The 19,573-nt window shown below is 41.0% G+C and overlaps 1 protein-coding gene across 1 annotated transcript; it reads right to left on the reverse strand.

The window, feature by feature from the left end:
• Nucleotides 1-826: 826 nt before the first annotated feature.
• LOC308074450 (H-2 class II histocompatibility antigen, A-U alpha chain-like) lies at nucleotides 827-5,473 on the reverse strand. Its single transcript, XM_080413894.1, has 4 exons — nucleotides 5,305-5,473; nucleotides 3,989-4,249; nucleotides 1,824-2,105; nucleotides 827-1,461 (listed from the first exon to the last, which is right to left on the reverse strand). The coding sequence occupies exons 1-4, from the start codon at nucleotides 5,369-5,371 to the stop codon at nucleotides 1,334-1,336; spliced, it is 738 nt and encodes a 245-aa protein (XP_080270020.1). The 5' UTR covers nucleotides 5,372-5,473; the 3' UTR covers nucleotides 827-1,333.
• Between the last annotated feature and the right edge of the window lie 14,100 nt (nucleotides 5,474-19,573).

Raw genomic sequence — 19,573 nt, forward strand, 5'->3', positions numbered from 1 at the left:
AGTATGGAGTACTTTCATTGCCGTAATAAAAGAAATACTTTGTTTTGCTGTTATGTTTGGGTAAATGTATTAATTTATTTATTATGTAACCGTGTAATTTTATTGAAAAATAAATAAATCAAGCTGTGACATTATTGAAAAATAAATTCCTTTAGGGTGATTTATTTTTCAATAATGACCAGATACCCATAAATTTTCCCTTGCATAATAATAATTGTGGAAGCCGAACCACACACACCGATACATAATTGCTCAATTCATATGTTTGTTTCATTGCATATGTACAAGTATTGATAATAGAGGATTTGTGCTTTAAGAGAACTTCTTTAACAAAAATAATTAGTATTGATTAAAAAACAGGTGTATGTTGATTAGAGACAGCTGCTGTCATCAGTGTGACAGAGTCAGTATCAGACAGTTTGGAGTTTGGAAGCATACGGTTTTCTTACCGTCGTCATTGCACACTTTTGTAAACCTGTGGAATATTTTTTTTTTGTGTTTTGTGAAGTAAAACTTCATGTTCATTTTTTACAAATGTCTTGAGTGAATTATTTTTAGTAAAACAAGTTGGTTTTGGGGGAAATATTAAAGTCAGCGAACAAGTAAGCCACATGTTTCCAGTGGACAATTTAAACATCTCCAATGATAATAATAATACATACATCCACACATAACTGATTCAACAGTTTGGAGTGCTTTCAGCTTTAGATGTTTTGTCCATAGAGCACATGTTCATCAGCTGGTAATTTTCAATGCAAAACTTTGATTATTACCATTTAAGAGTGCAAGAGTGTTTTAAGAGTGTCATAAATAAATAACACACAAACAGGTTCAAGAGTTTTATTGTAAAGGTTTTCACAGCAATAAAGTAATAAAGAAATTAAAAAATTAAAAATAATAATACAGTATAAAGATGTTGTTTAAAACTATCACACAACAGAAACCTAGCTTGATTTTAATATCAACCAGGAAGTGCAGGTCTGCGCCAGGCCAGTCCAGGGCATATTGGATGCTGCGTTTAGGATTTTTTTTTCACAAAGGGTCCTGCAAACTTTGGAAGCCAATTGTAGCTAAACGGAATGGAAGCTGAAAAAGTATGCATCTTGATCACATGTCTCCAGAGATAATCTGTACCAATTTGTAGATTTTGTATTTATTTTTTATTGTACTACGGTCCAAGAGTTTAGAGGCCTAAATGTGAAGTGTGCCTGTTTTTTGGGTGTGAGTGTTTGTGCAGTTTCTCACCGACGGATTTACAGATCTGTTCATTTATGATGTTAGGTATTAATGATTAAATAAACAAACATAATATTGACAGAGTGTCAGCGTTCTCTTAGTTGCATTCATTTCCCTTGATGAGGAAGAAGGTTCCCATGGCAACCCCCAGCAGACCCAGGGTCAGCCCCACCCCACAGAACACATCTGGACCCACACCGGGCTGATGTTGAGTCTGATCCACATCTGGAGAGAAAACACACACACACACACACACACACACACACACACACACACACACACACACACACACACACACACACACACACACACACACACACACACAATTTATTCATGTCCACATAAAGGAGAGCATACAAGGACACATCATTTCCTTCATGATACAATAAGCATGTCACTCAGTACTCTATGGGTTTTTATCATACATCAACATAAGCCAGGATTTTTCTTATCAGCCTTAAAGTACAGTGTTCTGGTGCCGTGGCATTGGTCCAACAGCTCTTTATTCTGAAGCACTGATGGTCCAACAGGGTGCATTATTACTGACCTTAACCCTGACCCTAAACTCACAGTAATTCTGTTCTTACCCCACAGTCTGGTCTCAGGGTTAGTCAGTGATTGGTGGTTGACTGTACAGCTGTAGATGTCTCCCTGCTCTGGTCTGAACTTCAGAGTGGAGATCTGGGTGAAGGTCAGGTCAGTGTTGAGGTAGGGGATGCTGGTAGTGATGTCGGAGGTCAGGTTGAGGTTGTTTCTGGTCCATGTGACGGTCACTGGAGCAGGATAGAAACCAGTCACAAGACAGATGAGAGAGTTGTCCACTCCCACTACAACATGGTCTCTGGGGTAGATGGAGCTGCGAGGTTCTTCTGTAGACACATAAAACACACAAAGACACAGAGATGTTAAATACATCATCTAGCAGATCCCAAAACCACACGGTACAGCAGGACCCATACAGAGCTGGTCTTCGATCTGATCCAAATCCGTAGGGAGACATATAAAACACTATTAAAGTTTAGTGAAGATATTTATTTTTAAGGTGTGACTTTGTAATTGTGTTAATGTGGCTGTTTAAATTCATTTTTGAATCTTTGGCTTGGTTTGTGGTTTTTAACATTACCGATTGAAGTTGAGCATTGACATTATTGGCATTGACCATCCTTGGGTCCAAAAACATATACTTCAGTTTTGTCTTTAATTAATGATAATTCTGACACATCCACGCGTTGATTTGTTCAATGTATTATTTACGCAGTGATTGTATTGGAATATAGTCCCACCCAGCACAGGTTCAAAATTTAAGTTGTAATCCCTATCCGAGTGGATCAGACTTGGATTTTGGTTAGTTCAAAACCAAAGAAATGGATTGGATCACATTGATCAATGTGATCCAATCAGATCAGGAAATCAAATCTAAGCTTTAATCTGGATCAAATCCTGAAAATGGATAGTTCAAAACAAAAACATAGGATTGGGATCAGTTTGATAAAAAATAATAATAATCAGGATTACCTTGATCCCTCTGGACGGGTGGATTTATAGTAGTTTATCAGAGCAAATCATTTAAACATAATGTTTCAATATAAATAATGGTAAAGTTTGTAAATTGAAACACTGTAGTAGCCTACATAATGTGCAGGAGTGCATCCTTCATACTGTAGTTGATCAAAATGACATTTACTTTTGTCACATTTTCAGTGTACACTACACTTGCCTACCTCTGTTTGGGCCCTTCTTATCTTTAGTCTCCCTCATGGCTGAACATTACTATACTGTCTGTCATGCGGACATACTGGGTACAGTAGGATTAAAACACTCATATTCAGGATGTGATAATCTAAAAAGTCTGAATCTGGATCAGGTTGATCCTATCCTGTAGCGTCTGGATTGTCTGATCCTGGATCACAAAATATAGGATTTCTAAATCTAATCCGATCAGATAGGGATCAAACGTTTTGAAATCAAATCTTTTAATCCCTATTATTATGTGATCAATGATCAGACAATCCAGCCATGTTTTCTCTATTCGATTTCAAAGCAGCAACATTTAAAATCTATCATACAAAAATGCAAATACCAGTGGTGTAAAGTAACTAAGCACATTGTGAGCTTGTAGATCTACTATTTTCAAAATATGTGTATACATTATGAACTTGTGAAATGGGACTTTCTGCACAATGAGTACTTTTACTTTTGGTACTTTTGAGTACATTTTGATACCAATACTTTTGTACTTTTACTCAAATACATTTTCATTACCGGACTTTTGCTTGTAACAGATTATTTCTACTCTGCAGTATTGATACTTTTACTTAAGAAAAATATGGGTGTACTTTTTCCACCACTGGTAAATACAAATAGAAATTTAAAAAATGACATTTCTGCGGCTGTGTTTAAGTGGATGTCACTGAAGACCTTAAATCTCCAAATGTCTGTCTGTCTGTCTGTCTGTCTGTCTGTCTGTCAGTCATAGTCTGGCCTCCAAGTACTATGATAATGGGTAATGAGTAAGATATGAATAATAACCTTACACACACACACTCTCTATATATTGTGACAATAAAGCACCTTGAACACATTCATTATAAACAATATATAATGTATATATTTTTAAATATGTTTAATTTAGAAAAAAAATCTAATTATTCATACATAGGCTACCCTAATTATGTTGAAATGGTCATATATTTAAAATATGTTCAAAAGTAGTGTAATAGTTATAGTTGTGTTAATAGTTATAGTTCTGTACCGTGTTCCACAGGTGGGTTCTTGTAGGCAGAGCGAAGCATCTCCAGGTTGACTTTGCAGATCTGCTGATTCTCCACAGCTGCTTGATATTCTGTTTCTGGGTAGGTGATTGGATCTATGAACTTAGGCTGAGGATACTCCACTTTCCCTTTGTTGTAGTCAGCGTACATCTTCACCTCTCCATCCAGACCATACATCTTCTCTTTATCTGTGTTTTTATCTGTGTCTGAACAGCCAAGGACAGCAATATCCTCATGTATGACTGGAAAGAAAACAAAGATGACATTAAATGATGTTATAAGTGAGACTGACACATCACATCATTACATGTTAAACAATCCTGTTTGGTTGTAAAGTTGAATATGAAGTGAAAGGTTTAATAACAGAAGTAACAATGTATCAGTTCATGTATGTTTTGTATTAACCACATGAACCCTAGCATGGGGGTTCATGTGAGGGGGGTTTTCATGAATTCCTATTAGATTTAATTTGACACCATTAAACATTCAGTACAAAGGTACATGCAATGTGATATAAATGAAGGAAGTGCCAGGAGGAGGCAAGAGACCAAAAAGGGCTGCAGTGAGACCTTGACCTACTGTAGACTATATTAATATCTAATGAGCAAATAATAGAACATTGTAGAAAACAAAATAATTCACCTATACAGTATATCTCTCATACGTATACCGTATGTAAATAATATAAGGCACACACACATACACACACACAAACACACACACACACACACACACACACACACACACACACACACACACACACACACACACACACACACACACACACACACACACACACACACACACACACACACACACAGTTATTATTTATATAATGTATATTTTATATAATAACAAAGTATATATTTTATACAATAACATAAAGTATATATTTTATATAATAACAAAGTATATATTTTATATAATAACAAAGTATATATTTTATATAATAAAGTATATATTTTATATAATAACAAAGTATATATTTTATATAATAACATAAAGTATATATTTTATATAATAACAAAGTATATATTTTATATAATAACAAAGTATATATTTTATATAATAAAGTATATATTTTATATAATAAAGTATATATTTTATATAATAAAGTATATATTTTATATAATAAAGTATATATTTTATATAATAACAAAGTATATATTTTATATAATAACATAAAGTATATATTTTATATAATAACATAAAGTATATATTTCATATAATAACAAAGTATATATTTTATATAATAAAGTATATATTTTATATAATAACATAAATATAATGTACTTACTTCCTGGGTTGGCTTTGACATGAAGTACAGAGGAGAGGATGAGGAGGGTGGCTGTAATCTTCATCATCACTGATTCAATCTGAACTGAACAACAGATCAGAATCACCTGATCACAGTAATCACAATGATCACAATAAGCAGATCAATAATCAGGTGTTGACGTCAAGAGAAGCTCTGAGGACTGACAGAGAATGGAGGTTTTTTTCTGCACTTTAGAAGAAGCAGCCAATCAGATTAAAGATACGGTGTTGCATCATCTGTGTCCAGGAAGACACCCTTCTAGATTGTTCAAGGTAAACATGATTATAAATACATAAATAAACACAATCTGTGCTCATTTCATTGTTTTTTTATGTTATTGTTTTTTGTTTTTGTTTTTCTCCCATTTGTCAAGCTTATCAGTGGAACTCTTTCACTGTTGTATCAGACAGTTGTACAACAATTAAATGGTTACAATTGATTAAAAATTGTATTTGTGATCAAAGAAATTAATTAATTTGGCTGTTTTTTATCTCTGTGCTTTTTCATGAATTGTGCCTAGTTCTGCCAGTTATATTTGTAACCATACATATATTCTGCTGACATTTATATGTTTTACATTCATATGTAGGCCCTATTTATGTATTTTTCATACTGTGTGTAATATCTTGATTTATGTCACAATAATACTTTCATATCACACATGAAAGCTTGCACACAATGTAGCTGCTAAACATTAACACTTACAGCCCTGAATCCAGATGTTACACATTCATAATACAGTCCAGGTCATGTCCTGAGATGACCCTGAGCCAGATGATTCAACCTTTGACAATAGTCTGTCTGTCTGTCTGTCTGTCTGTCTGTCTAAAGTGGTTAAAGTATGTTTTATAATATAATAATTTATATCTGTAAAGTATCTAGTAACTAAAGTTTTCAAATAATTGTAATGGCGTAAAAGTACAATATTTAGTAAAAGTACTGAAAATGGTAAAGTAAAGTATAAATTCCTCCATATTCTACTTAAAGGGGTAGTTCACCCCCAAAATAACTTTTTTTCTATTGATTACTGACCATCTGGAGCCTTGAATTCATAGATATTTTTTTGTTTTTGTCACATTCCTAAGCCAATAATTTGATTATAATAAATGTGTCCCCATTGATTCCGGTAGGAGACACAAATGCATTTGTGTCTCCTACCGGAATCAATGGGGCTAAATTTATTATAATCAAATAATAAAGGAAGGAATGCGACAAAAACAAAAAAATATCCATGAATTCAAGGCTCCATGGGGTGAGTAATCAATAGAAAAAAAGTTATTTGGGGGGTGAACTACCCCTTTAAGTACAGTACTTGAGTAAATGTACTTAGTTACTTTACACCACTGGTCGCCGGTGAGCTGGACCAGCGGTGGTCCAGAACAGTAACTAACATAAAGGTAAGGATCTGATGAGGTGAAAGCTGTTCCACTGTCTCTAGGGACTGTGACAGCAAAGGTCAGGTCACCTCTCAGAGGGTCCTATCTTGCATTACCCCTTACGCCCTACACTTTTTAGCCATTTTTTACTCTTTTGAAAAACATTTTTAAATAGTTCAAATAGCCGATCTACAAGCTCACAACGTGTCGGTGTAGATCGGCTATTTTCACTGTTTTTAAAAACGGTAAACAATGCAAAAAAAGGTTTAAAGGCATAAACGACCCCAAGTCAGCCGACCTGTGTGTGTGTGTGTGTGTGTGTGTGTGTGTGTGTGTGTGTGTGTGTGTGTGTGTGTGTGTGTGTGTGTGTGTGTGTGTGTGTGTGTGTGTGAAACCTGAACTCACCACTGTAGCTTCTTCCTGCAGTGCAAACTATAATTTCACTCAGCAGCCAATCAGGATTATTCTTTGGTTAAACATCATCAGTTACTAGGCAGACATGTTGCTCTGAACAACCTGAGAGACACAAACAGTGACAAATAAAGACCATAAAACACAAATGAACAAATGAAGCCACTTTTAAAACCTCTTATCGTCAGCAAGTGATGATAATGACACAAATGTTCACTATGTTATATTGTGTTTATTAGCTGTTAGTCTCTCGGTCCCTTATGGGTCCTCGCTTTGTAGGGGGGGGGGGGGGGGTTGTCACAGCCCCTGTAGTCTGGCCTACTAGGGTCTGTGTGTGAGTGGTTGTGCATTCCCCTGTCTGACTTTGGGTGCGTTCGCACTGAGTCAATACAAACTAATAGGCAAACACACCATTTGTCTTCTCACAGGTCCTGTAGTTTGGGGTGTCAATCAGGTGCATTGGGAGCACCTGGCCAGTGTTCCCAGTGTGCCCTATATAGACGAATCCACAGACGCGCTGCCTGTTGGCGGCCATTGCTGCGGTGTCGCGTCCGCGTAGCGTTGACACCGCAGCAATGGCTGCGAGCAGGGCAGCGCTCCGTGGATTCGTGTATAAAAATGCTGGGTGTTGTCCACATCTCTCTCATTCCATGATGGCAGCAGCATTTGGTCATCTTTAGCTTAGTCTTTGGTTTGCACTATTCAACACCCCACACTATACCACACATCCATACAGTACATTGCTGCCACTACTGATTCCATTCAACACACTCCATGCCATACTTTGTTATGTTGTAAATAAATACATTATTTGTACACTTTTAAACTAAGCCGTGTGTCTTCCTCCTTTTTGTTATGGCCTACCCAGGTCGTAACACAAAAAAAAGGGCAGGAACAACAAACACTGTATTAAGGAGTCAGCGAAAAAAAGTTGGTAATTTGAAACTGTTCTGTCATGTTCATTAAACATCAATCCAATCCTCATTACATCTCACTGCTGAAGCATCACATGTCTTTAAAAACACACTGGTCATGTGATCAAAGTGCCACATAAGGGGTGTGTGTGTGTGTGTGTGTGTGTGTGTGTGTGTGTGTGTGTGTGTGTGTGTGTGTGTGTGTGTGTGTGTGTGTGTGTGTGTGTGTGTGTGTGTGTGTGTGTGTGTGTGTGTCACCACAGAGGTTTCCTATTGGAAACTCCCCAAACTTTAATTTCACTTCCTGATTCACAGCCAATCAGGAATGCACATTTTATTATATTTGTTAAACATCACCAGTTGCTGGAGGCAGACATATGCGTCTGAACAGAGAGACACACAGTATAATGATCATTACTTTATTATTATCATTATTATTTAATAATAATAATCATACATCAAAGTTATAGAGTGCTTGTAGCTATACTCAAAGATGTTTCACAAAACAAATAACTTTATTGAAGTAATCTGTGACTAAAACAGTTGTGTTGTTGTTGTTGTGTGTCTTCATTCACATGCTTCCACTAACTTGTTGTCACAATTTCTGGTTCTGCTGGTTGTATGGAAACTGCCCTGCTCAATAAAGGTAGAGTGATACTGCCACCTACTGGGCGGATGGACACATGCTGTATCATTACTGTTCTACATCAATGGGCCTCATTCACCAACTGTTCTAAAGAGGAAAGTTCTTCTTAGACCTACTTGGGGAGTTTTTAAGAGGATTTTGGCATACAGTACACCAATGTTTTCTTAGCTGTGATCTGTTCTTAGGTAAGAACAGAATCTACGCACACTGAAGAGCACTCTTAGGGTGGCCTTTGAGTTCTTAACACATTGGGTGCCAGAGGTTTATTAAAATATTATACGTTGAGTGCCAGCATTTCTTCCATCCACTTGCGTTATACATTTCGTGCTGTGAGAAGCCCCGACGCGGAAATGCATGTAAACAAAGCGTGCGTGCGAGACGGCGGAGGGTCCCGACTAACGCCTGGAACAATAATATTTCCAACGCGACCCTCCATTACAGCGTGATCGCCGATCGAAAACGGCTCGTTTCCACCACATTAAAAAGAAATGGAGATATTAAGCTTTTAATCAAGGAGATAACATTGAAAACGCCGACCGGAAGGATTTTTGACATGGAGCCACATCCAGCCTCTTCTTCTCAGAAACTGCTTGGGTGATGTCAAAGTTTCGTTTTAGCGCCCCACGTGGCCCACATGTATAAAAATAGAATTGGGTCAAAAACGGTCCGGACCGTTTTCGGCACTTCTCGTTTGGACCCTCAAAAACGGTCCGGACCGTTTTTGGCATTCAATGTGTTAAGTGTGACATGTTTGTGCAAATTAACTGTTTTCTCAATTCTTCAATTGTATAATATAGGATTTAAATTACAACAATATTTTTATCATATCTTTAGAGCAGTGGTTTTCAAAGTGTGGTCTGGGGACCCCCAGGGGTCCTTGGGCGGCCATAGCTGAGTGGTTAGTGAGCCCGCCTAGGGAGCCAGAGGCCCTGGTTGCCCCAGGTACGATTCCAGGCCACGCCAGCATATGCGTCGATGAAATTAAATTTGTCCCTGAGCAAGACTCTTAACCCCTAATTGCTCACAGGCCCTCATTGGAAACAAGCCCGCAAGGACTTTCATGAACGTCCTGTTAAAAGGAATTATCCTGAGGGAGTTCCAGGGGGACCACAGCAAACAGTTTAGCCACTTTTCACGTTTATGATTTTTATTCAGCATAGGTAGTAGTAGGGTAGTTGTAGCAAATGCAGATACAGTAAGACTCATGCCTTTTTCTTACATACAGGAACAAACAGTACAATACGAAACAATTCACACCCAGCATAACGTTTAACACACAACTAAGGTACAAGGCTGGTTCAGTTTTAAACAACACTCAATTCTCCCCATACCCTCCCTCCCTCATGGGAGAGTTTAGCCCCCATGAGGTTTAGCCACTTTAACCCCAAGTTATACTTTGTTTTAAAATAGCCGATCTACAAGCTCACAACGCATCCCATTACTGCCCATTTTCAGCTTGTAGATCGGCTATTTTCGAAACATTTTTTGATAAATCTTGAAACATTTTCCCCGGCAGTAAATATTTTCAGGTGGGGGTCTGCAGCCAAATGCATGTCAATTTGGGGGTCCTTGACATGAACATGTTTGAGAGCAACTGCTTTAGAGTTTTCAACGGGTCTGAAATTACAATCTAAGCCAAACAGACCCGGTTGAGTTGAAGCCCAAGCCCCATACCCACCCCATATACTTTGGCTATTCAAAAATAGCAGATATACAAGCTCGTAGCGCGGCAGCTTGTAGATCTGCTATTTTCTTTTTTGAAAAATGGTGGGCAAATCTTTATATATATTTAAAAGCGAACATTTTTAACTCAAATCTTATTGCTTCTGGGGATTGTACAAATGTCTTCTGAATCCTAACAGTAAAAAAAACTAAACTATGTTGTTATAATATCAGTGGTTCTCAAACTTTTTCATGTCAAGGACCCCAAAATGATATGTATTTGGCAGCGGACCACTATCTAAAAAACATGTCCCAGGGACCCCCATGCAGAAGCAAAGATTTGAGTTAAAAATGTAGCAGATCTACAAGCTCATAGCGCGGCACTCGGTGCCGCGCTATGAGCTTGTAGATCTGCAATTTTTGGATAGCCCAAAAAATCTAAAAATTCTTTCCCGGTCTAAACGGGTTCATCAAATGGAGACGTGTATCGTGTTCACTGCGATGCAAATGATGTTCTTGTGAATCAAAGTTTGGTGGACAGTGATTGACGTCCCAGTTTGCCAGCCTAAATGTAAAGCAGATCACTGGCTCTCAGCATCGGGTCTGCAGCGATCATTTGGCAAGCCTTTCAGTGCTAATTTAGACCATGTTACATTATGTAAAGTGCATGAACTGAGTTTAACATCAATAAACGTGTTGAGACAATATTTGCATATGACGGCAGACAGCCGCCTCTCAGGGGATGACTCAGGGGTCCTCAATATGTCCGTACATGGGCGAAATGTCTCCGTGGCGGGACTTGTCCTTGTGGAACAGTGTTAACTAGAAAAAGTGCTCCTCGGAGCACAGGTCTCCGCCAGGTCAGGTAGGTTATTGTGGCCTCCTGGCGGCGCTATAATAGGCCAATGTGAAAGGGGTGCCATTTCTTCTTAGGTCGTTCACGGCAATCGGACACTGCATTCATGATTTGAGACATTTTGTACCAAAAATGTGTTTTGCTAAATTAGACCTGCTGGTGGCGCTATAACAGGCCAATGTGAAAAAGGGTGGCATTTATTCCTTGGCGTAGTGGGAATGTGTTTGTGAAATTTCACGGAAATCGCAAGCTGCGTTCATGATTTGAGGCATTTTGTTCAAAACGGACCAACCCTGCAAATTTTGGAAGCGAACCTTAGCCAATGAGGATGGAATATGGGAAATCGGACAGATCCGTGTTGATCACATGACTATAGAGAGACTGTGTACCGATTTGCATGACGTTTTGCATGACGTAAAATCTGTAGGAGTAATGTAAAAAAAATGGGTTTTGCACAAATCGGCCTCCAGGTGGCGCTATAACAGGCCCATGTGAAAAATTTGGGGCAAAGGTTCTGAATTGACATCCAGGGAGTGTGTGTGCACAGTTTCGCAGTGACCGGGCCAACGGTGCCGGAGATTAGCTGCTAATAACACACAGACAGGACGGACACACACACGGACACACGGACGGACGGACGGACGGACGGAGGGTAAAACATACTCCCTCGCCATGCCTTTCGGCCTGGCGGAGACAATAAGTGTTATATAATTACACAAAATGTGATACAAATAAGTGCTTCTACCTGACTTCATTCTCCATGGTTCATGTGTATAAGAACACATAGTGCAGTTCTGTCAGGAGAACTCATAAATGGATAAAGACAACTCATGAAGGATAAGATATTTTTATTGAATATAAAATGAGCAACATATTTATTATGGTTTGGCGATGAATTGAATCTGCTTTTAGGTACTCTGATAAAGAGCATCTCCCAGCCATAGGGACCATAGTACATAAACAGCAGATCCAAAACAACAGGTGGTAGCTGGGGTGGTGGAGGGCGAGGGGGTGCTCCTTCCATTCCGACATCTCACCACTCCGACTAGTGGCTTCCGCGTGCGGTTAGGGTTAGGGTTAGGTATAGGGTTCGTCAACGTCGGAAAGGCGACATGTCGGAAAGGAGAAATGCACCCGAGGGCGAGCAGCAATTTTAGCAACAGCAATGAACAGCAGCAGCAGCAGCAGCAACGGTGTGTGTGCAGCAAAAGCAAGCAGCATGAGAAGTGCAACCTTCCATCTTAAACAGAGCGGTCTGAGAATGAAATGAGTGGATGAGGGTAGGCCACCAACAACTGCACTGAGGTTCCCTGACAAAACTTGCTCTGCGCATGTCTGTGACAGGCGCGACGCTCATTAGTGGTCACAGCTCCTTTAAGTTCCCGTCTTTGGTCCCCCGTATAAATGTCCTGCCACACCTCCACCTCCGCCTTGTGTATTTCCGTGTTGGAACGAGGTGGGTGTCTTTTGTTTTCCTCTCCGTATAACAAAATGGGAATTGTACTTGCAAACGATGTATACGCTGTTTGTTTGGCGTTGTTTAGAGAGGAGTCCTTGCACTACAAACCGAACTAACCAGGAGGCTTGTTGTATGTTATGTCTTGTCAGAATAAATGATGATCGTCTCCAAAGACAGTTCTGCGTCCGTCTAATCCAGGGCTGGGCATCTTTGATGATGTAGAGGGCCACTATATTTCCACACTCACTCCGGAGGGCCACATTGTGTACTGTCGGGCAGACACCTCTTATCTCTGTATTTTAACTTTTTTCCTAAATGAATGCAGTACTTCGCCTACCTTCTAATGTCATACAAAAGTAGCAAACATAACCGATCTACAAGCTGAAAACGCGTCGCACCGCTATTTCTGAATTAGAATCCTGAAAAGTAACACGTTTATTTCATTTCAAATGCATTCAGTTATACCTATGTTAACTTTATGAAACTTAAATACAAATACATTGAACATAAAAAAGACAATAGAATTGTAATACTAGGGTGACCATATTCTGAATTCCCAAAAAGAGGACACCTAACGAATGCACGCGCGCACAGCGCATGCGTTCCGATTTTTTTGGGGCGGTTCTGGGCGGTTCTGGGCGGTTCTGGGCCGTTTCTGGGCGGTTCTGGGCGGTTCTGGGCCGTTTTTTGGGCAAAAATGGGCGGATTTTGGGTGGATTTTGTAACTGTTTTTTTTAAACTTTATTTTGGTTTTAAGGTTAGGGTTAGGTTAGGGTTATGTTATTTAATTATTTTGGGGGAGCCATTCTTCAAAATAACCTCTCTCATGTCTATAATGTAAAAATGTAAAAAATGCCTCAAAACCTGTTAATTAAACAAAAGAAAAAAGAGAAGTAGCCTGTTATTTAATGTTTAGGTACCCCATTCTTCAAAATAATGTCTCTTATGGCTAATGTAAAAAATATAAATAATGCCTCAACATTGAACAAAAAGAAAAAGAGAGGTAGCCTATTGTTTAATGTTTATTTTTCTTCAGTCTTCCTGGCCTTCCTCATCTCCCTGGCCTTCCTGGTCCTTGTTTGCCCATGCATATTTTGCTGAAGAGCTTATTTTTCCCAGCAGTTTCCGATTGCTCATCAAATAAGCATGAAAGTCCTTGCAAGACATTTCTTTGAAATTGTATTGCACTAATAGAAGGCCCTTCATTGACTCAACAGACAACTGGTTTCTTTCCTTGGTCCACTGGCTCTGCATCAGTGAGAAAACCCTCTCAACGTTTGCATTGTGAGAAGGAAGGGCAAAGACAAACTGTGCAATCTTCAGTAGCTCTGAGTAACATGCTATGCTTTTGGCCTTCTCAAAATATTTGGTCCACTTATGGTGCACTTGCAGGCATTTGAACTCTCCATCACTAATGCAGCTTTCAGTGAATTTCTTGAGATTGGTGACCTGATCAAAACACTTTGCATCGTCAATTGGCACCCCCTTCTCTCCCAGGTACTTGATGCAGGCTTCCACATCATTCCAATCTGGTGTCTCACTCAGATCCATCCACATGAATGGGGTGAATTCTTCCATGGGTGTCATCCACTTCTCCAGATACTGCAGGCATGCACTGTACAGACCTTGTACATCAGCACGGAACTGGTCACAGCCCTGACCGAGTCCATCTGTGCGGTTCTGTGCCAGTAGTCCCTTAACTTTCATGGACATGAAGTTGTTTCTCTTGCGTTCCTCAAGCATAGTATGGACTCTGTGCAAGATGTTCCTCACTTCCACAACAGAATTGTCTTTCCTTTCCATTTCTTGAATGTGTGAGTGGAACACACTCATGAGTGAGTGCATGTGCCAGAGGTAAATCTCACTGAAGTCATTTTCAAAAAACTTCCTGATCGTTACAGGTGGCTTTTCCTGAGACAGAAAGAATGCCTTTAATGCTGGAAACATCTGCAGCAGCCTCTCAATTCCAGGGAATAATGACAGCCATCGTGTCTTGCTGTGGGAAAGGAGCCTTCTGTATTCAATGTCAACAAACTCACAGTACTCCTTCAAATTCTCTGTGCGCACAGTGTAAATGTGGAAGTACTGGTAGATTTTGAAGATGATGTTCTCAATTTCAATATCAAGTGTGTCTGCACCATGATGAACACAATTATTCAATATGTGTGCTGGGCAACCCACACCGACCAGAGTCTTGTTCTGCAGCAACCTTTTCAAATTTGCAAACACATTCCTCCCCTCTTCATTACGTCTGATTCCTCCGAAATTTGTGTTGCAATTGTCACCAGTAAATGCAATACATTTTTCAGTCAAATTGTTTTTGTCTCCGCCAGGCCGAAAGGCATGGCGAGAGTATGTTTTCGCCCCTGTCCGTCCGTCCGTCCGTGTGTGTGTCCGTGTGTCCGTCCGTGTGTCCGTCATTCTGTCATTTTGTGTACAGCTAATCTCCGGCACCGTTGGCTTGATCGCAGAGAAACTGTGCACACACACTCCCTGGATGCCAGAGCAGAACCTCTGCCCCAAATTTTTCACATGGGCCTGTTATAGCGCCACCAGGAGGCCGCTTTTTGCAAAACACATTTTTGGACAGTACTCCTACAGATTTTGGCCAAAAATCCCCCACATCGGTACACAGTATATCTATAGTCATTAGAAGACTAATTTCAGATTTTTCATATTCCATCCTGATTGGCAAAAATTGGCTTTCAAAGTTTGCAGGAGTACTCCGTTTCGAACAAAATGCACAGCATGCAATTTCCGTGAAATTTTGCTCACACATTCCCATTAGGCAGAGGAAGAAATGCCATTTAAAAATGTTCAAATCAGCCTCATGGTGGCGCTGTAACAGGCCGATTCCGATGTTTTTACCTATAACTGCACCGATCAGTGTAAAACTTTGTATGCACACTCTCTAGAGGCCAAGGAAAAACCTTTGCCCTGCATTTTTCACATTTGCCTTTTATAGCGCCACCAGGAGCCAGACTTATGTAAAACACATTTTTTGATATTAAGCCTTCAGATTTGATCCAAATTTCACGCAAATAGGTACACATGATCTCTATAGTCATGTGATCAAGACGGATCTCATGAACGCAGCGTCCGATTGTGGTGAAACTTTGAATGCACATTTGCACTACGTTGAGGAACCTTTTAACATTGGCATGTTATAGCGCCACCAGCAGGTCAAAATTAGCAAAACACATTTTTAGAACAAAATGCCTCAAATCATGCATGCAGTGTCCGATTGCCGTGCACAGCCTAGGAATAAATGGCACCCTTTTCACATTGGCCTATTATAGCGCCACCAGGAGGCCATAATAACCTACCTGACCTGGCGGAGACTTGTGCTCCGAGGAGCACTTTTTCTAGTTTCTCAATGTTTCTATCAAATATTTTGCAATGGTGTCTGCAGTCTCATTTGGTGTGTCTTTCATCTCAATCAGTGTACTCTGTACACCACCTTTCTTCCAGTCAAAATATTGGATTATTATTGGGAATATTTTCACTGCACCGTGGTTACTCCCATCAGTAGCGATGCCACAATACTGTACGTCTTTGAGCGCCTCCAGTGCGATTTCAACAGAGTGTGGCGCTATAACGCTGTTGACAATGGCCTCACTTTTTGTACGTGCACTTGAATTTTTTTTCGCTGTATCTGAGTCTGGGAATGCCCTTTTCAGCAAAGTGCTGGTGCAATCCATTGACCTGTAGCTGCTATGGTGTTTCACTGTGTGAAAAGCTAAAACGCCCTCAGCTGCATTGACCATATGTTCTGCTTTGCCAGGTGGTACAAAGTAGTCGGTCAATTTGGCAGAAGAAGTCTCGCCTTGCACAGCTTTCTTGTGCTTTGTAGTGGCAATATGGGCTTGCAGGTCAGAAGAACCTTTATTTGCCACGGAGACATATGTTCCTGCTTTGCAAGCAGTACACTCTGCTTCGCATTTGTCACGACCCAGACGAAAACACGGGTACTTTTTGCGCATTTCATCCGTGAAGTTACATTTGCGTTTCGGCATTTTCTCCGCCTCTGTCTGTCTGTGTAACTTTTTCGGGGAGCAATGATAGGCAGCGCTGAGCGCGACACTGTTCAGTGTGTGTCTGTGTGAGTGAGTGAGTGAGTGTGTGTGAGTGTGTGTGTTTGGTCACGTCTGCTGACAGGCTGCTGGAGGCACACGTGAGTCACGTGTGCCTCCAGCAGCCTGTCAGCAGCCGTGTTGCGGAACCAGGGTTACGGAAGGACCATATTTAGCGCTTTCAGTGTAAAATAAAAATAAAATCCCAAAACACCGGACATTTGAAGGATTTTATAAACTCCGGCCGGACAGCACCTCAAAAGAGGACATGTCCGGGTAAAAAAGGACGTATGGTCACCCTATGTAATACTAGTCATTAAGCTACTAATATAGACTGAAGTAATTAGAGCGGGTCATGTTTACATGTTTGGTGTCACATACTGTCTACGACTGCCTGTCTGTTCTCTCTCTCCTCCTGTCTGTTCTGTCTCTCTGTCTGTCTGTTCTGTCTCTCTGTCTGTTCTGTCTCTCTGTCTGTTCTCTCTCTCCTCCTGTCTGTTCTGTCTCTCTGTCTGTCTGTTCTGTCTCTCTGTCTGTTCTGTCTCTCCTCCTGTCTGTTCTGTCTCTCTGTCTGTCTGTTCTGTCTCTCTGTCTGTTCTGTCTCTCTGTCTGTTCTCTCTCTCCTCCTGTCTGTTCTGTCTCTCTGTCTGTCTGTTCTGTCTCTCTGTCTGTTCTGTCTCTCCTCCTGTCTGTTCTGTCTCTCTGTCTGTTCTGTCTCTCTGTCTGTTCTGTCTCTCTGTCTGTTCTGTCTCTCTGTCTGTTCTGTCTCTCTGTCTGTTCTGTCTCTCTCCTCCTGTCTGTTCTGTCTCTCTGTCTGTTCTGTCTCTCTGTCTGTTCTGTCTCTCTGTCTGTCTGTTCTGTCTCTCCTCCTGTCTGTTCTGTCTCTCTGTCTGTTCTCTCTCTCCTCCTGTCTGTTCTGTCTCTCTGTCTGTTCTCTCTCTCCTCCTGTCTGTTCTGTCTCTCTGTCTGTCTGTTCTGTCTCTCTGTCTGTTCTGTCTCTCCTCCTGTCTGTTCTGTCTCTCTGTCTGTTCTGTCTCTCTGTCTGTTCTGTCTCTCTGTCTGTTCTGTCTCTCTGTCTGTTCTGTCTCTCTGTCTGTTCTGTCTCTCTCCTCCTGTCTGTTCTGTCTCTCTGTCTGTTCTGTCTCTCTGTCTGTTCTGTCTCTCTGTCTGTCTGTTCTGTCTCTCCTCCTGTCTGTTCTGTCTCTCTGTCTGTTCTCTCTCTCCTCCTGTCTGTTCTGTCTCTCTGTCTGTTCTCTCTCTCCTCCTGTCTGTTCTGTCTCTCTGTCTGTCTGTTCTGTCTCTCTGTCTGTTCTGTCTCTCCTCCTGTCTGTTCTGTCTCTCTGTCTGTTCTGTCTCTCTGTCTGTTCTGTCTCTCTGTCTGTTCTGTCTCTCTGTCTGTTCTGTCTCTCTGTCTGTCTGTTCTGTCTCTCCTCCTGTCTGTTCTGTCTCTCTGTCTGTTCTCTCTCTCCTCCTGTCTGTTCTGTCTCTCTGTCTGTTCTCTCTCTCCTCCTGTCTGTTCTGTCTCTCTGTCTGTTCTCTCTCTCCTCCTGTCTGTTCTGTCTCTCTGTCTGTTCTCTCTCTCCTCCTGTCTGTTCTGTCTCTCTGTCTGTTCTCTCTCTCCTCCTGTCTGTTCTGTCTCTCTGTCTGTCTGTTCTCTCTCTCCTCCTGTCTGTTCTGTCTCTCCTCCTGTCTGTTCTCTCTCTCCTCCTGTCTGTTCTGTCTCTCTGTCTGTCTGTTCTCTCTCTCCTCCTGTCTGTTCTGTCTCTCCTCCTGTCTGTTCTGTCTCTCTGTCTGTTCTGTCTCTCCTCCTGTCTGTTCTGTCTCTCTCCTCCTGTCTGTTCTGTCTCTCCTGTCTGTTCTGTCTCTCCTCCTGTCTGTTCTGTCTCTCTGTCTGTTCTGTCTCTCTGTCTGTTCTGTCTCTCTGTCTGTTCTGTCTCTCCTCCTGTCTGTTCTGTCTCTCTGTCTGTTCTCTCTCTCCTCCTGTCTGTTCTGTCTCTCTCCTCCTGTCTGTTCTGTCTCTCCTCCTGTCTGTTCTGTCTCTCCTCCTGTCTGTTCTGTCTGTCTGTCTGTTCTGTCTCTCTGTCTGTTCTGTCTCTCCTCCTGTCTGTTCTGTCTGTCTGTCTGTTCTGTCTCTCCTGTCTGTTCTGTCTCTCCTCCTGTCTGTTCTGTCTCTCTGTCTGTTCTGTCTCTCTGTCTGTTCTGTCTCTCCTCCTGTCTGTTCTGTCTCTCTATCTGTTCTCTCTCTCCTCCTGTCTGTTCTGTCTCTCCTCCTGTCTGTTCTGTCTCTCCTGTCTGTTCTGTCTCTCCTCCTGTCTGTTCTGTCTCTCTGTCTGTTCTGTCTCTCTGTCTGTTCTGTCTCTCCTCCTGTCTGTTCTGTCTCTCTGTCTGTTCTCTCTCTCCTCCTGTCTGTTCTGTCTCTCCTCCTGTCTGTTCTGTCTCTCTGGCTGCTTTCTGTCTTTCCACTCAGGCCACTCCCACATGGCTATACAGCTCACCTCAATCCCACTTACACACCTGTTTCCACTCCTCATCAGGGACCAGTTGCACCACCTCACACTAAGTTCAAACTTAGCCTAGTTATTTGTTTTTTTTATGTGAAAATGTGTGCAAATCTTTAAATATATATATATATTTGCCAGACCCAGGGGGTCGGGCCTACATGAGGCTTTGTCTGTCCCCCTCTCCAAACGTTTTTCTCCATACATGGGCATAAAAGAGGTCTGTCTTCTGTCCTCTTTTTGATTGGCCAAGCTTAGCGTGACGTATCCCGATGTCTTTCAACCACTAGGGGTCTGGCAGTACCAGGTCTCCTGGTTCCCTTGTTTTAAATATATATATTCAAAGATTTGTA

Source organism: Gymnoscopelus braueri (assembly GCF_963280865.1).
Source record: "Gymnoscopelus braueri genome assembly, chromosome: 19".
Lineage (NCBI taxonomy): Eukaryota > Metazoa > Chordata > Actinopteri > Myctophiformes > Myctophidae > Gymnoscopelus > Gymnoscopelus braueri.